At 40.2% G+C, this 16,281-nt stretch overlaps 1 protein-coding gene across 1 annotated transcript in view; it reads right to left on the bottom strand.

The window, feature by feature from the left end:
- LOC121168061 (RING finger protein 17-like) overlaps window positions 1-16,281 on the bottom strand; it is a 105,309-nt gene that overhangs the window by 81,489 nt on the left and 7,539 nt on the right. The window contains exons 3-6 of the mRNA XM_040997829.1: window positions 9,679-9,770; window positions 6,878-6,995; window positions 5,951-6,031; window positions 1,378-1,478 (exon numbers count right to left, since the gene is read on the bottom strand). Of these exons, the coding sequence (XP_040853763.1) occupies window positions 1,378-1,478; window positions 5,951-6,031; window positions 6,878-6,995; window positions 9,679-9,770 (392 nt within the window). The remainder of the gene's footprint in view (window positions 1-1,377; window positions 1,479-5,950; window positions 6,032-6,877; window positions 6,996-9,678; window positions 9,771-16,281) is intronic.

Genomic DNA, 16,281 nt, shown 5'->3' on the forward strand with positions numbered 1-16,281 from the left:
TTGGACGGAGGTCCTGCCTTTTAGCTTTCGCCTTGCCTAGTTCCAGCCATCTGGAGAGTGAACCACCAGATCAAAGACCCCTTGGTCACTATAGTTCAGATATTCAAACAAATACTTTTTGAAAAAAACAGAAAGTTGGAGGACTTACATATTCTGACTTCAAATTACAAAGCTGTTGTGATCAAAACAATGTAATACTTCTCTAAGAACTTCAAAACATTGTGGAATACTGAATTAAAAAGGTGATTTAAGTGCAAATTTTTTTTAAAAAACTCATGAACATAATGTGCATTTGCAACCAACTTTTTGAAGATCCTTTGCTAGATAAATAGAATCAAATATAAAGTCCAGAAATAAGCCTTTATATACATAGTAAGCCAAGAGGCAAGGATAACTTTTTAAGAAATGGTCCCAGGCAAACTAGACACACAATTTCAATAGTGACATCAGATCCTTATTTAATTATCCTATTTATACACAAATTAACAAAACTGAATCAAAGATCTAAATGAAAGAATTAAAGCCGTGGCCTAGCGGCTTAAAGTCCTCACCTTGAACACAATGGGATCCCATATGGGCGCCGGTTCTAATCCTGGCAGCTCTACTTCCCATCCAGCTCCCTGCTTGTGGCCTGGGAAAGCAGTCGAGGACGGCCCTAAACCTTGGGACCCTGCACCAGTGTGGGAGACCCAAAAGAGGCTCCTGGCTTCGGATTGGTGAGTACCAATTGTTGCGCTCACTTGGGGAGTGAATCATCGGATGGAAGATATTCCTCTCTGTCTCTCCTCCTCTCTGTGTATCTGACTTTGCAATAAAAATAAATAAGTCTTAAAAAAAAAAGCAAATAAACTTAAAAAAAAAAAAAAGAAAGCTCCAAACACTCAGAAGAAAACAAATGGGGATGCTTCCCAATTGGCAATTATTTCTTAGACATTGCACCAAAAGTGCAAGCAAGAATAGAAAGAATAAATTTAGAAACTTTCATGGAAGGCATCATTACCAAAAAGTAGGAGGAAATAAGGTCATGTAGCTAATAAAGATTTAATACGTAGAATATATCAGTCCAGCAACAAAAATGGATATGAAGGATTGAATAATATTTCTTCAAATCAGATATATACAGATGATCAATAAATAATGCCTAACGTCACCAGTTATTAGGGAGATAAAAAAAAAAAGATCCACAGTAAGATAGGACTTTATCTTTGGTAGTTCCTTAAAAAGTTAAACACAGAATTTCCAAGTGTGATTACACTGCATACTTAAAAAAGTGATTAAAAAGAAAATAGTAATACTCTCATCAAGACAAATAAAATGCCATGTTAATATAAAAAAAATTCCATTTGATCAAGTTTTTATTTTTCACTGACTTATTACCTGGAATCAAGAGAAGCAAACAGTTGATCAAACTGTTTTTCCATAAGCTGTATAAGACTGTTGGTCTCCTCTTTAGTTTTATTCTGTATATGTTCAAGCACCTAGGAAAACAACACAAAATTTTCACTGGATACATTTACTTGGTATAAGCTGTACCGTAATGGGTCAGGGTTATGGTGCAGAGGGTCAAGCTGTAGCTTGCACTTCCAGCGTCCCATATCGTGGTGCCGGCTCCAGATCCTGCTCCTTGCTGAGGTACCTGCAAAGGTAGTACCAGGTGGCTCCAGCAGCTGGCCTCTTCCCAGCCATGTGCAAGACCAGGATGGAATTCTGGCTTCAGCCTGGCCAGTGCCTGGTGGTTTGGGACATTTGGGGAGTGAACCAGCTGATGCAAAAGGATCTCTTTCTCTCCCCATCTCTGTCACTCTCCCTGCTAACTAAATCTTTTGTACTGTCAATTTAATTTTGACAGTGAAAGAAACGTTTCTAGGCTTCAAAATACCACAGAGCAGATGAAAATAAATGGAACAATTCATCGACTCAATGATAAAGCCTTAATGTTTGGATCAACACCACATCATATTAACAATTTGTTGTGATAATTTGGGAAAGTGAACTAATAAAGACCCACTGGCGTGTTTTCTAAAATTTTAAAACTGCTTTTTATCATTACAGGAAATGAATTATTTTTGGATAGCACTCCTTCTTTATGGCAGAATTGCGTTAAAAAACAACAAACAATAATGGTATTAAAATGTCAGTTATTACACATATTTCCTTCTATTTTTAAACAGTTTTTAAATTATTTGTTTAGGATCTATGACTCCCTTCCCTCTTATTTTCCCAATTTCTCTCTTTTGTAACAGGGACTCCCTGTCTGGATTCACGGCTCAGAGCTGGAATTCTGTCCCAGGATGCATCACAGCCTGTTCTACCATACACATTTAGATAAAATTTTGGCCTTAGCATTGATGCTAAAATGAGTTAATATTTTGGGGGATGCTGGAATGGGGAGAATATACTTTGCACTGAAAAAAGTATTACTAATAGGGGCATAAGGCAGCCTGTTTTGAAGTCGTAACCTTGAGTTTAGCAATTCGCTACTCTATATAACATAGAAAATAATACAATCCTGTATTTATTATAATTGCTTCTAACAATAGGCACCATTTCCCTTCTCTAGTACAAAAAAAAAAAAGTTTGAAAGAAAGGGAAGGGGGCAGGAGGGAGAAAGAACTTCCATCTGCTGCTAACTTCCCGGATGTGTGCAGCAGCCAGGGCTGGATGATGCTACGTCAGGAGCTGCGGGCAGTCTCAGTGTCCTATGTGGGTGGTGGGAACACTGGACCTATCCCTGCTAGATCCCAGGCCATGAAAGCAAGAACCTTGACTGGAGGTGGAGAAAAGCCTCAAACCAGCACCAGGCTTGCCTAGAGGAGTCTTAACCCCTGTGAAAACACCTGTCTCTCAAGCTTTTCCTTTACTCAGTTTTCTTTCCTCATTCTTTCACATGTCCCATCCTCTTACAAAATATAATGTTTCCTGTGAGAGGTCTCCTGTGAGTTTAATTAGCATTCCTTTATATGTCAGCTGATTTTTTCATGTGCACATTTAAGGATCTTTTATGTTCGATTGAAGAGAGCTTGATAATCAGGTGTCTTGGTGAAGATAACTTTATATCAAGCCTGTTGAAGTTCTGTATCCCTCCTGGATGTCATTTCCCAAGTCTTTCTCTAGATTAGGGGAATTTTTCCTTATTATTTCATTAAATACATTTGTAAACCCAGCTTCTCTTTCTGCACCTTCTGGGACTCCCATAACTCTTATATTTGGCCTTTTAATAGTGTCTTTCAATTCTTGAATACTTTTTTTTGGCCTGATCCAGCTCTGCTTCCAGCTTTTTGTTTGTTTCCCCCTGGTGACAGGAAATATCTTCCAATTCTGAGATTCTTTCCTCTGCTTCTTTCATTCTATTTTGGAGACTCTCCACTGTACTTTTAATTTGCTCCACTGTATTCTTAATTTTTGATAAATCAGCTTTCATTTGATTCATTTCCAGTGACATATTCCTTAAATTCCTTGAATGCCTGCTTTACATGCTTCTCATTGTTGATAAGAAGCTTTATAACAAGTGTTTTGAATTCTGTATCCCCCATTTTCTCGATGTCTTCCTCAGTGAACTCAGACTTGTAAAGGCTTTTGCTCCTTTGCAAGGGAATCTTCAGTAATATTCATTGTGCCTCTGTGTCTTCTTTTGCTCTTGGTCATTGTACTTCTGGTTAGCAGAGTCTTCTCCTTGGGATAGGTTCCTAAGCTGTCACCCACAGGTCTACAGTTTGATTTTACTTATTGCAGTTGGTACACGGTTCTTTGTTTGTAGTCAGTTGTGCCACTCCCTCCAGTGAGTTCCAGGTCTGGGTTCTTATGTTAGATTTCCACCATGGTCTCTGTAGCCCCAACTCCTGGCTTACTAGTCTCTATCACCTACAGGCCAGAAGAGAATGGAGTGACATATTCCAGATTCTAAAAGAAAAAAATTGTCGGCCCAGGATAATGTACCCAGCAAAACTTTCCTTTATCTTTGAAAATGAAATAAAATTCTTCCACAGTAAAGAAAAGTTAAAAGAATACACCTCTTCCAAACCTGCCCTACAAATGATACTTAAAGATGTTTTCTTGACAAAAAAGAGGAATAGCACCCACCAAAACCAAAGACAAATGTGAAGAACATTCCAGTAAAATAACAACAGAAGACTAAATCAATGAACAACCCACTGCTAAAACAACAGGCCAAATTACCACCCATTCATATTAACCTTGAATGTAAATGGCTTAAACTCATCAATCAAACATCATAGATTAGTAGACTGGATTAAAAAACAAAACCCATCTATTTGTTGCCTACAGGAGACATATTTCACCAACAAAGATCAGCAGAAACTATATCTCATGGATTTTGATTTTTTTGTTAGTTTCATCTCTTCAAAACACTTTCTTCTGATTAAATTCTTCAATGACTCAGATCATACAGTAGCATCATTTTCTTCAAGAAGGTTCCCAATTTTCTTTTTCATTTCTTCAGCAACACGTTAGTTAGTGGCATGTTATTTAATTTCATGTCATTGTAAATTTCTATTTTTCTTCCTGTTGCTGATTTTTTTATTGTAGCTTTTTATTTAAGGGGATGTATAGTAACTGTGAAATGGAGACTAACATATCCAGATGTGAGGATACAATGCAGTATGCATCTCTACTTCCAGACTAAAAATGGACTCCCAATGAAACTGTTTACTATATCTTGACAATAGGATGCTGGACTCTCTGCCATTGTCCATGCCCGCAATGATGGACGTATGACTGTGTACTATAGTAACAAATAGGTAACTCAGTGAGGGGGGAGGAAATAGGGGAGGGGATAAGGGAAATCCCAGGACCTATGGAACTGTATCATAAAATAACAATAAAAAGAAGTAAAATTAAAAAAAAAAGAAAAAGAAATACAATACTTGGTGGTCAAGTGGGCCAAACTAGAGACCGCTATATTAAAGGAAATGAGCCAATCCCAAAAGGTCAGCTATCCTATATTTGCTCTAACATAAGATAATACAATGTCAAATCTAGGGATATTATATGTGAATCTTACTCTATGTCACTTCATACTTACCTGTACCTTCTGTAATAAGATCTTGTGATGTAATTCATTAATCAACCATTCATAAGAGACTGATTATTTATAATCACCTGAGATGGTCAATGTCCCTTTTATCACTGTTATTGGTACTGCCCATAAATAATGAAGATCTAGTCCTCACTGTACCTACATTAGGGCCCTAGGATACAAGAATGAACTCACAATGAAATGACAGTCTCCTACATGGTTGGGAGACACTCCAGCGGCAGCATGATGGACTTGGGAAAATTCATGAAAGACACCCATTGTGAGACTGGAGGGGAGAACAGAGGGAAGGGAGACGGGAGAGCCCAGCGCCAACCAAATTGTATCAAAAAACAATAAAATATCTGAGCACTAAAAAACAAGCAAAAAAAAAAAAACAACCCATATATAGTAGTGGCTTTTAGTTAATCCAAATATCTTGTCCTTTAGTATTAAAAAGCAGCCACAATATAAATCAACTCTAACTTTTTAAACTCCTTGTTCTTAATTTTGTTGCTGGATGTTTAACAGCTCATTTCTTATCACCATGGGTGAGTTTTTCTTTGGGGAGGGAACGGGGGCGGAGAAGTAAAATAAGGAGGAAATAGATTAAGACTCAGCCAAAGGTTCAGCCAAATAATAAAGAAATGTTAAAAAGATGATCTGTAATGCTTCTGGGTTAAAAATTTACCCCAAAGTAGGTAAAAACTCCAATTTCATTAGCTTAACATAATGTTTTAAGACCAACCCTGGTGGGCCCTGAGAAGCGTTTTCCAATCTTCCCTATGTTTCTCTATTATCACGCCTAACAACTCAGTGCCAATAAATGATAACCTCATTGATAACACACCTAAACATGCCTATTTAAAAAGGACATGCTTCAGTTCTTCACAGAACTTAGTAGTTCAAAACACTTACTTGTACAGCAGTACTCAGTTGCTCCACATTATAGCCTGCTACCTTCAGTGCTTCATCAATTTCTTCAGTAGTTTTAGTCTCCTAACAAGGGAGAGGAACCATGTATAAACACGCAACAAAATACACTGCTACAGCTGCAAAAGCTTCAGAATGGCATTTTGTTTACAAAAGAAACATTCATTGCAGCAATTGGAAACTAAGCAACAAAAACAACACTTTTATTCATATTTATCAATAAAAGCTATTCATATTTGGAACTTTGGTTAAGGCATTTTAAATTTGTTCACACGAAGATACCTTTTAAAAAAATGAGATTATGACTTCTCAACTTAAAGTTGCCTTGAACTTACCATGGCAACAAATATATCCATTAAAAAATTAAATAAACATCTTTTAAAAAAAGATTAGTTTGGCTTTGCTAAGAGTCAAACTCGAAGCAAAAAAGCAAGATGATATGCACTCAACTCTAGCTTATTAACAATTTTAATGAAAAGACTTAACTCTCCATCTAGTGACATTTACTTCAAACTGAAAAAAGCAAAGTTATCAGTGGTGAAAAAAGGCAAAATTCAACTCTCAACAAAAATAGCCATCATTAACAAATGTAGTTAAGCCCCTTGGTTACCATTTAAAACAAGTAGAAAATCATATTTAAAATTTACTTATGCTTTATGCATGTTTCACAGAATCTGAATTCACCATTTTCTAAGGAAGACAATACACGTAAGTAAATATGTAGAAATTTGACACAAAATTTTCAAAGGTAGAATGGCTGCCTTAGGGAAAACAGTGAATTCTTTTATTACACAAAATATCTATGGAGAGCAAGTTTAACACTGTTACCTTTAAGCTTCCAAAATAATTTATAATTACTATAAGAATCTTGAGAGGAAAGTTAAGCTACCATAGGCAAAGCCAAAGTCGTACCAGCGACACAGCCGATGAGTTCATAAGAGTCCTGGGTACAGAGGTTGAATGTTCTGCCTCAATGCCAACAGTCAGCTCATTCGCATTCTTTTTAAAGTCATGAGAACATTTCTTTAATCTGAAAAATGTCAGTATCAACATTAATGGAATGTGTTAGCCTGCTATTGAGGTTTTACTCTCATTCAAAAAAATAAAAAATCATAGGCTGACTTACAAGAACACACACTGGGTTCTTGATCTGAGTAAGGAGACAGAAATCATGAGGAAAGACATTTTCATTTAAACTTAGCATAAATCAATAACCCAACTTTTTAGCAAATTCCCCAAAAGCCTGAAATTTACATTGTGATTAATTTATCAATTACGTCTCCTTATCTGTTATATTTTTGATGGAGATGTTAATTTCCGAAACCAATAAACCAAAGTTCATCAAAAAAGTATTTACACACACAAAAGCAGCTATTTAAAAATATACTAATAAACCTAGAATATTTATAAAAATAAATTTTAGTTGGAAAACTTAGTTGTATTCTCTTGTCTATGGAAGCGTTTTAGCTATTTTATCTTCATATTTTCATATTGGCTAGCACATAATGAACATTTAGTGTTTGCTTAATTATAATCTCACATTTTGCAGAAGAAATTATGACACTGAAATATTACTCTATCACAAACTATGTCAAATCGCTTTTAAACATTCTGTGAAAAGTGAATATTTATACTCTTGGAAACATGACTGCATTTTTCAAAAATTTAAATATATAGCAGTATAGCATTACATTATAAATCAAAAATTCACAGCTGTTTTAAACCAAACCGTTCCTAAATGAGGAAAGCAGCATTTATAAGTGTGCTTTAGATGAGGGAATGTAATGTAAAAAAAAAAAGTTATAACAAGTTTCAGCACTTTCCAGTTTAGATCCTTTGACTGCCAAATGTGAAGTTTCACATTATCTAGATATTTTCTATGTCTAGATAAGAGCTCAACCTGATTTTACTTGCATGTTTTTAAAAGCCAAAAATTTCACACAGAACAGATCTCTGGTTCACCTGCAGGGGAAAAGAGATCCAGCAACACTGGGCATGAAAGCAATACCCACAGTGGAGTATGGCCAGGCTGCTTTGGGCAGGTAAGCCTTTTTCATTTGCCATTCACAGTTTAAACTCAATCTGCATTACTGAGTAAATCTGCTGGACTCCTGGAGGTGTTCCTGTCTGCCAGCCCCACACTAGATAAAAATGACTGCTTCATGGGGACAAGAGCTTTACAGCCACCCACAACAAGCCAGAATTCTTGAAAAATTATTCTAATCACTCTACAGGGTGTTCATGGAATACAGGGTGCTCAGGGTGGCAGACATGTGTAGAATGGAGGAGGCAGCACTGACACTCAGCCTGGACTGAGCTGTCAATAACCAGCTTCCTAGATTGGTTAGGTAGTTCCACTACATAAAGAAATAATCTTCCTTTTTGTTCCTGTCTAAACTTTCAGTTAGATCTGGAAAGATACTGTTGTGGTAACATGAAAAGCCAAGATCTACAGTTTACAGATTTTTTTTTTTTAACTTCCGAGGGGTGGGAGGGAGGAAGATGGAGGGCGATGCAGGAGGGACAAAATGAAGGGTGATACTGCTTTTTCATTCAGTGGCTCATTTCCCAAACGGCCACAAACAGCCCAGTCCCAGCTGCCACCTGAGCTTCCTAAAGGTCTCTTACACAGGGGCTGGGATCCAAGCACTGTCAGCTTCCACTACTTTACCAAAACACATTATCTGGGAACTGGATCCGAAGTGGAGCAGCCAGGACTCGAACCAGCACCCACACGGGACACAGGTGTCACAGGCAGAACTTGAGGCTGCAATGGCGCAGTGCTGGCCCCAGAATTTTGTATCTTAACTGCACAGACAGTAAAGAACTATAGAGCAAAGAACAGTCTGGAAGTGGTAAGGAGGTGAGCAGAATAAGAGAATTAAATAAGCTGGTGGACATGAAAGGCTCAGAAGTCAGAATCTGGCAAAAGGTAAATGAGGGCAATATGAAGAACTGGGGGTGAGTCGCAGCTATTGCCACCATTTACAAGATCAAAGTATCACGTGAAGTTGCTCTTTAAAGATATCCTATATTTTTATTTCCTTCACAGTTTACAATATAGTAAATGTTTTCAATGGTTAAAAATTATATGTCAAAATTATACAGAATATACTTACCTTCTAAAGAGGGTTACAGCGAATTCATGTTAATCAAATTTCTCCTTTATCAGTTAAAAAGCATACAAACTTCACTCTTCTTCCCTCCCATGACCCATCTTACTGCCAACTCTAAATGCAGACTTTAGACTGAGATACTGCTTTAGAAAACTTATAGAAGATGTAAAAATACTATGGTTCTGCTTCCAACGAATTTTTATTTACTGCATTTTTATTCTGTGTCCACAAAGGGACACAGAGAAGAATAAAATACGCTCTTCAAAGGACTCACGGACATACAAAGAAGTGAACTAATAGTGCTTATCTCTAGTTTGATATTAAAATAAAATCCTCTAGTTGAAAAGAGCTTTTATTACAAGTATGTACTTGTGTCAAGCCTCACTGAAGAATGGAAAAATGAATAAGAGAATCCTCACCTATAAATCACTTCTGGAACCACTTTCTTTTTAGACAAGAGTTCAACACAGCACTTAGCATATGATAAACAATAGATTATAAACAAGGATGTAAAAATGAGATTTTATCAATAATTTAAAAATTATTTCAGAATACACTGTATTTAACACACTAAATATATATACATATAGAACATACATTTTAGGTTGCAACTTTCCTATAAAGGAGTCTTCTTTAATATATTCATCCACTGAGTAGTGTCCTTGTTTCATAATTACAGGTGAAGCAACCTTAGGGCAAAATGAGATTGTGAAAAGGCAGAAAGTCATTCAATAAATTCCATCTATTCAGAAAACAAACAACCATTTAAGTTGGCAGATAAAGTTGATAATTCACTTAAGGATCCTGAAATACCTTTAAACCAAGGGAGAACTATGTAAATGTAACACTTTTATACTTTTTAGCTTTTCTGGAAAAATAACTAAATCCGGCAACTATTGAAAAGACATTAGGCAAACTAAAATATGTAATTCTATAATTCTAAAAGAATAGTTGCAACAATGCTTCAAAATCAATTTCAAATATTTTGCAACATTCAAAACTGTAAATACATAGCAAAAATTTAACAAGAGAGATTTTATAAACTTAGAGAAAACCAAGAATTTATTAGCGGTCATAAAAATAAGACCTGAATAAATGAGGCATGATTCCAGTTTCCTGGAGGCAAGAGACGTGAAACTCATCTAGCATCAAATGAACGTGATTATGAGGCCCATGTGGGAAAACACACTGTACAACAACAACAGTCAGCATGATTCAGACTCACCCCATCGGAAGCAGCGGAGTGCATCAGCGGACAAGGCAGCCATTCCCAGGCCAGGAACACCTGGCTTTGCGACCGACTATGGAACACCAAGTCCCAGGGGGAAAGCCACAGCACTCTCTACCCTCTGTGCCTCCCTCCAGTTAGAACTGACAGGACAAAGCATCCTTGGCCACTGCTATCTTTTCTTCTTATTGTCCTTGTAAATAATGGACGAAAGTGTACCAAGACTCTGTGTTAATGTCTTCTTTTATTTGTTAGTTTTGCTACTATAAAAAAAAAAAAAAACTATTCTAAGAACTGCTAGCTTCACTTAAGTGTGTATTCCTCAAGTGTGTCATCCTGAAAGTGTGGACGATGGCCACGGTGTAGATTAATAAAATCGTTTATCTGCTAAGCATCTTCTCATTGTTTATCCAGTTAATCCTGACACCCAACAGACTGTCATAAAGCTCTGTAATTAAAACATTATCATTTTGATACAGCAAATCGCTGGAACAAAGCATGAGGCAGATCCACCTGTCTGTGGGAACTTAATATAAAATACAAGTGACACATTAGAAGAGGGATTTTTTTAAAAAGATTTTATTTTTATTGTAAAGTTATATATACAGAGAGGAGGAGAAGCAGAGAGGAAGCTCTTCCATCTGATGACTCACTCCCCAAGTGACTGGAACAGTTGGAGTTGAGCCAATCCGAAGCCAGGAACCAGGAGCCTCTCCTAGGTCTCCCACACGCATGCAGAGTCCCAAGACTTGGGGCTGTCCTCGACTGCTTTCCCAGGCCACAAGCACGGAGCTAAATGGGAAGCAGGGCCACTAGGATTAGAACCATTGCTCATACGGGATCCCGGCATGCATGCAAGGTGAGGACTTCAGCTGCAAGGCTATCACATTGGGTCCAAGAAGGATTATTTAACAAATGATGTGAAAAGTCAGCCAACCCTTCTGAAAACCAGTTATATATTCATTTTATAAGATATTATAAAATATTACATATGCCTTTAAATTACATATAAAATTTGAGAAGAAAATCTGCTGCCTCATAAAGAAAACTGAGAAGCTATGAAAGAAAACGATTACTTAAAAAAAAAAAAAAACAGAATGCAGTGAGGATGGTGCCATGGCTCAACAGGCTGATTCTCCACCCTATGGTGCCAGAATCCCTTATGGACACCAGTTCGGGTCCCCACTGCTCCACTTCCCACCCAGCTCCTTGCTTATGGAGGAGGACCTAAGTCCTTGGGCCCTGGATCCACGTGGGAGACTAAGCAGCTGCTCCTGGCTCCAGCTCCAAATCAGCTCAGCGTTGGCCATTGCAGCCATTTGGAGAGTGAACCAGTGGGTGGCAGACCTCTCTCTCCTGGTCTCTGTAAACCTGCCTTTCCAACAACAACAAATCTTTTAAAAAGGGATACATTTCCTTAACTTTCTGGGAATTCATGATTTGCGTACTGAACTTTTCTTTAAACTTGTCCCTGAGTGAAAAAAGCATGGTCTCCTGCACCATTATTTGTTTTTGTTTTGCCCTCCTGGAGCAGGCTAAGGAGCACAACACCACACAGTCCTAGAGAATTTATATCTAACTTGAAACAAGCAGTCTTAGGAGAGTGCCTTGGTGCAGAAGAATCTCTGCCCTAACACGAAGCAGTTCCCAGTTAATGTGACACTCCTAAAGGGAAGCTTTGTTACAGAACAGAACCTGATTCGCGACTTAAGTACACACTGGAGGGATAATGCCTCTTATTTTAATAACGTTTACATAGTTGAGAGGGGTGTATGCTTCTGATTAGGGTGGGGAAGGTCAGGTATGGAGGAAGGTGGGTGGGACGAATGTTTCGTTTTTTTTTTTTCTTGTGTCCACAGGGAGCAAGGCACTCCAGGCTGTCGAACCACATCAGCACCTGGGGATGAGGGAAAGTCCTTGGCTGATGCTTTAGAGACCCCAGTGTGGGAAAGAATGCTCTGAGGGTGTTGCTTGAGTAGACCCAGGAACATATTGCAAAGCTTGGCTCAGAGAATCCAGGCCCTACTGGCCTGGATGAGCTGGCCATCACGTTCTCCGCATCCATCCAGGTATGCTGTCCGGGATTAGCAACTGAGGCGGCCTGGTCCCAATATCCAAGATCGGATCACGTATTCTGTGATGTTCCCTGTGGCCAGGCTCTGAGATTAGTGGTCCAGTCAGGCAGTCCTCCAAGACACTTCACCTGATGACCTCAGACTTGACTCCTGTGTGTGCCAGCCACTGCCGGACCAAGTTCAGCCTAGTACCCTGGCAGCCACTGTACAACCAGGTGGATGAAGCTGCTTGGTCATTTCTGACCCAGTCCCACATCTATGCAAACTGACAGGTGCTACAGCCCAGCCAGCCCACCACAAACCTGGTCCTCACGCATCCCAGCGGGTATTGCTGCCTAACCTGGCCGATCCCAAACAACCCCCACCGGACCCATCCTCAGCCCAGTTTTTGTGCATGCCAGCCTCTGTTGCAGCCTAACCTGGCCCAGCCCACACCCCAGCCTGCCGTTGTGTACATTCAGGGGTGCTGTGGCTTGACTCAGCCCAACCCAGCCCTCACGTATTCTGACATTTGCTGCTTTGTCAGGATGGTCTGCCCTAAGCCCTGGATCTTGTGCTCACCAGTGATACATGCAGCCCAGCAGCGGAGTGCCCAGAGTTTCCCTGCCAGGCATTTTCCTAGCCCCTGATCTTGTGCCTGCCAGGGGGTACTGCAATACAGTCTGATGTGACTTACAACCAGTCCCAGGAATTGTCAGCTGGTCCTGAGAACAAACAGACTCACACCCAATCAGGCCTGGCTTAAACCCTGTCCTGGCTCTCACTCATGCCAGCATGTGCTGTGTGGGCTGAACCTGGTCCAGACCACCCCAGATCTGGCTCACACGTGTGTCAATGGATGCTGCAACCCAGCTTGGTCTAGCCTGCTCCCAGCCCTGACTTTCACGCTTACCAGCAAGAGCTGTGTCTAGCAGGGTAGTTCCCAAAGTTCCCCTCCCAGGCCTGCTCCCAGCCTTGCAGCTGCCGCTATCCAGAATGACACAGCCATCCTCCAGTCTTGGCACTCACCAGAGGATACTGTGGCCTACCCCAACAAGCCATACCCATACTGGCTCTCACCAATGGGTGCTACAGCCTAGCCCATCCTGGCCCAACCCAAGACCTGGCTCTTGAGTGGCCAGGCAGGAGCCATGACCTAGCCTGGCCCGGCCCATACCTACTTTGGCTCCTTGTGAGAAGCTGCAGGTGCTAGAGGCCAACCCACTTTGGCCTGCCTGCAGACACAGCCCAGGTACATGGTAAGGGTGCTACAACCTTGCTTCACTGCTCCACCCAAGGCCCTGGCTCTTACATTCAATGGGGGGAGCTGCAGTCAAGCAGGGTAGTCCCCAGAGTTCCCCTACCAGGTCTAATCTGAGCCTGACATTTGCATGTGTTGACAAGTGCTCTGACCAAGCCTGGCACTGCTCACCCAGTCTCAGTTCTCACTGGTGGGCATTGCAGCCCAGTGCAGTCAGGCATGACCCATACCCTGTAATGGCTCTCATGTGTGCCAGCACTGCTAAAGCCTGGCTCAGCCCAGCCTGTTCCCCAGACCCACCTGGTCCACACAAATGCTGACAAGTGCTGCAGACTTGCTTGACCTGGCCTGACTCTAGCCCCAGTTCCCATGCTCCCCAGAACACTAGTTGGGGAGTTCCCCAAGTTCCTTCACCAGGCTTGTTCTGGGCCTGGTTTCACGGAGGCTGGTGGGTACAACAGCCCTGCTTGGTATGGTTTATCCTCCATCTTGGTCTTTGCATTTGCCAGCTGGTGTTGCAGCCTGGCCTGGCCTCCTCCCAGCGCCAGCCCTGACGATTGTCAGTGAGTTTTGTGGTCAGGCTGGCTCAGCCTGCTACCACCCCCAGTTCTTCATGTAAACTGACAGGTGCTGCAGTCTCACAGAGGTAAGCCCACAATTCCCTAAGAATCTGCCCCAGATCTGATTCTCTCACAGTCCAGCCTGACATGCTCCACTCCTTGGTACAACACTCATGGGTGTGTACTTCAGCCTCGTCAGGCCAGGCATGCCCCCGGCCCCAGGTTTGCGTGCTCCTGTGGGTGATGAGCGAGGTTATTTAGCCCAGACCAGGTCTCCCAGGTCTTTTATGTCTCTCCACTTGCCCTGATCCAGACATGCCTCTAGTTTCTTCCCTCTAAACCACTAAAAAACAAACAAACAAACAACAACAAAACAAAACCAAAAAAGGAGCAACTATGCTGATGTACTGGTACATTAACACAAATGTGGCATTAACCAGGCCCAGAGTGCCCACCAGCTGCTGCCTGCTGTTCTCTCAGCAGAGTAACGTTTGTCTAGGTACAAGGCAATTTATGCAATTGCTTACAGCTGGGAAAGCACAGCACCCTTTTCAAGTAAAAATTCTAAACGCCTTTCAGTCCTGCAATTACTTTAGGTAAGGGAACTAGATTTGTATTGTTTCTTTGCAGGGATAAGTGTTGCTATGTGAAGCATTTGGAAAGCAAGTATGGGAAAGCACATTATGGGGAAAAATAAGCAGGACAAATCCAAAGCCAATTATGGGAAAACATTCTGACTTCTTCAATAAGCGTGCAAGAATTAAGGACATTACAAAAAGTTTGTTATGATGTTATAATTTTTAGCTCATTTACATAAGGGTGAGTAGTTTGAGAATAATTTCATTAAATGATCAATGTAATGGCCACTGAATACCTGATTTTAGGGAAACCACTCTCATTGATTCTTTACGGAACATTCCCGAAGTGAGCCAAAAAAGGTGAGAAAAGTGGTATCTCGGTGTAAGTATGCAAGATGAAGGTGAAAAATTTTACGAGTGGGAAAGCTCAAAACAGGTGCAATGATTATTCAAGCCGACTGACGGAATGAAGCGACAGGAAGGTAAAAGACGACTGGTGCAGAATGAATTCAGACAAAACAGGTGACAGACACCCAAGGAACGTGGTCAACTCAAACATCCATCTCGTGAGTTCTCCAATGTGTAATTAATCTAACTCAGACACTGAGAGCTTAATTCAATTCACGAAAATAAAAATTAAAAATTGATACATGTAGAGAAGGATCAACTTCTCCGTGGATAAATTTAACAAAAATCTAAGGTCAAAGTCTGAGAGAAAATAGTCTCACAGGATGACGGGTTAACTGTCCTGTGAATATTAATTGTTCTTTTCTTACACAAAGTATTCTTATATTAGAAAAATTAAAAAAAAATACTTCAAAAAGAAAACAGGCAAAGTTTGTGAAAAGACCTTAATATACTCAAAATGTGAGTATGAGGAGTTGCTCAATTTTTCTGTTGGGGCAGGAAGAGCAATTCAAAACGCTTCTCATCCATCAAACTGGCAAACATTAAAACAATCAGGACAGATGTAAACACGGATGGAGGGGGAGGAGGTGGGCTGAGCCAGAAATTACAGAACGTCCTGATGGGGTTTTTTGGTAGCACAGGTTTAGCAAATTGCACAAAAATGAAATGGAAAGATCTAAAAATCACCTAAATGATTCTCAGAAAAGGGTGAGGAAAAATACAGCACTTGATGTATGGTATATTATGCAATTTTAAAGGCAATATCGAAGACTTACGAAGATAGGTAAATATTGCTTACAGAAACAAAGCAGACTGCTAAAACTTTTCATTTTTGTAAATGCATATCTATTTTTCAGGAAAAGGTGTTGTTTCAAGGTTTTAACCATGTCTCATCAGTTTAGGGAAAAAGTATGACAAATTTTGACATATCATACTGGGTCAAATGTTATTTTTAAGATTTTTTTTTTTTATTGGAAAGTCAGATATACAGAGAGGAGAGACAGAGAGGAAGATCCTCCATCTGCTGATTTACAACCCAAGTGGTCACAACGGCCAGAGCTGTGCCAATTTGAAGTCAGGAGTTTGGCGCCTCTTTTGGGTCTCCCACGTG

This window comes from Ochotona curzoniae, unplaced genomic scaffold, assembly GCF_017591425.1.
Source record: "Ochotona curzoniae isolate NIBS_2020 unplaced genomic scaffold, NIBS_Ocur_1.0 patch49, whole genome shotgun sequence".
Classification (NCBI taxonomy): domain Eukaryota; kingdom Metazoa; phylum Chordata; class Mammalia; order Lagomorpha; family Ochotonidae; genus Ochotona; species Ochotona curzoniae.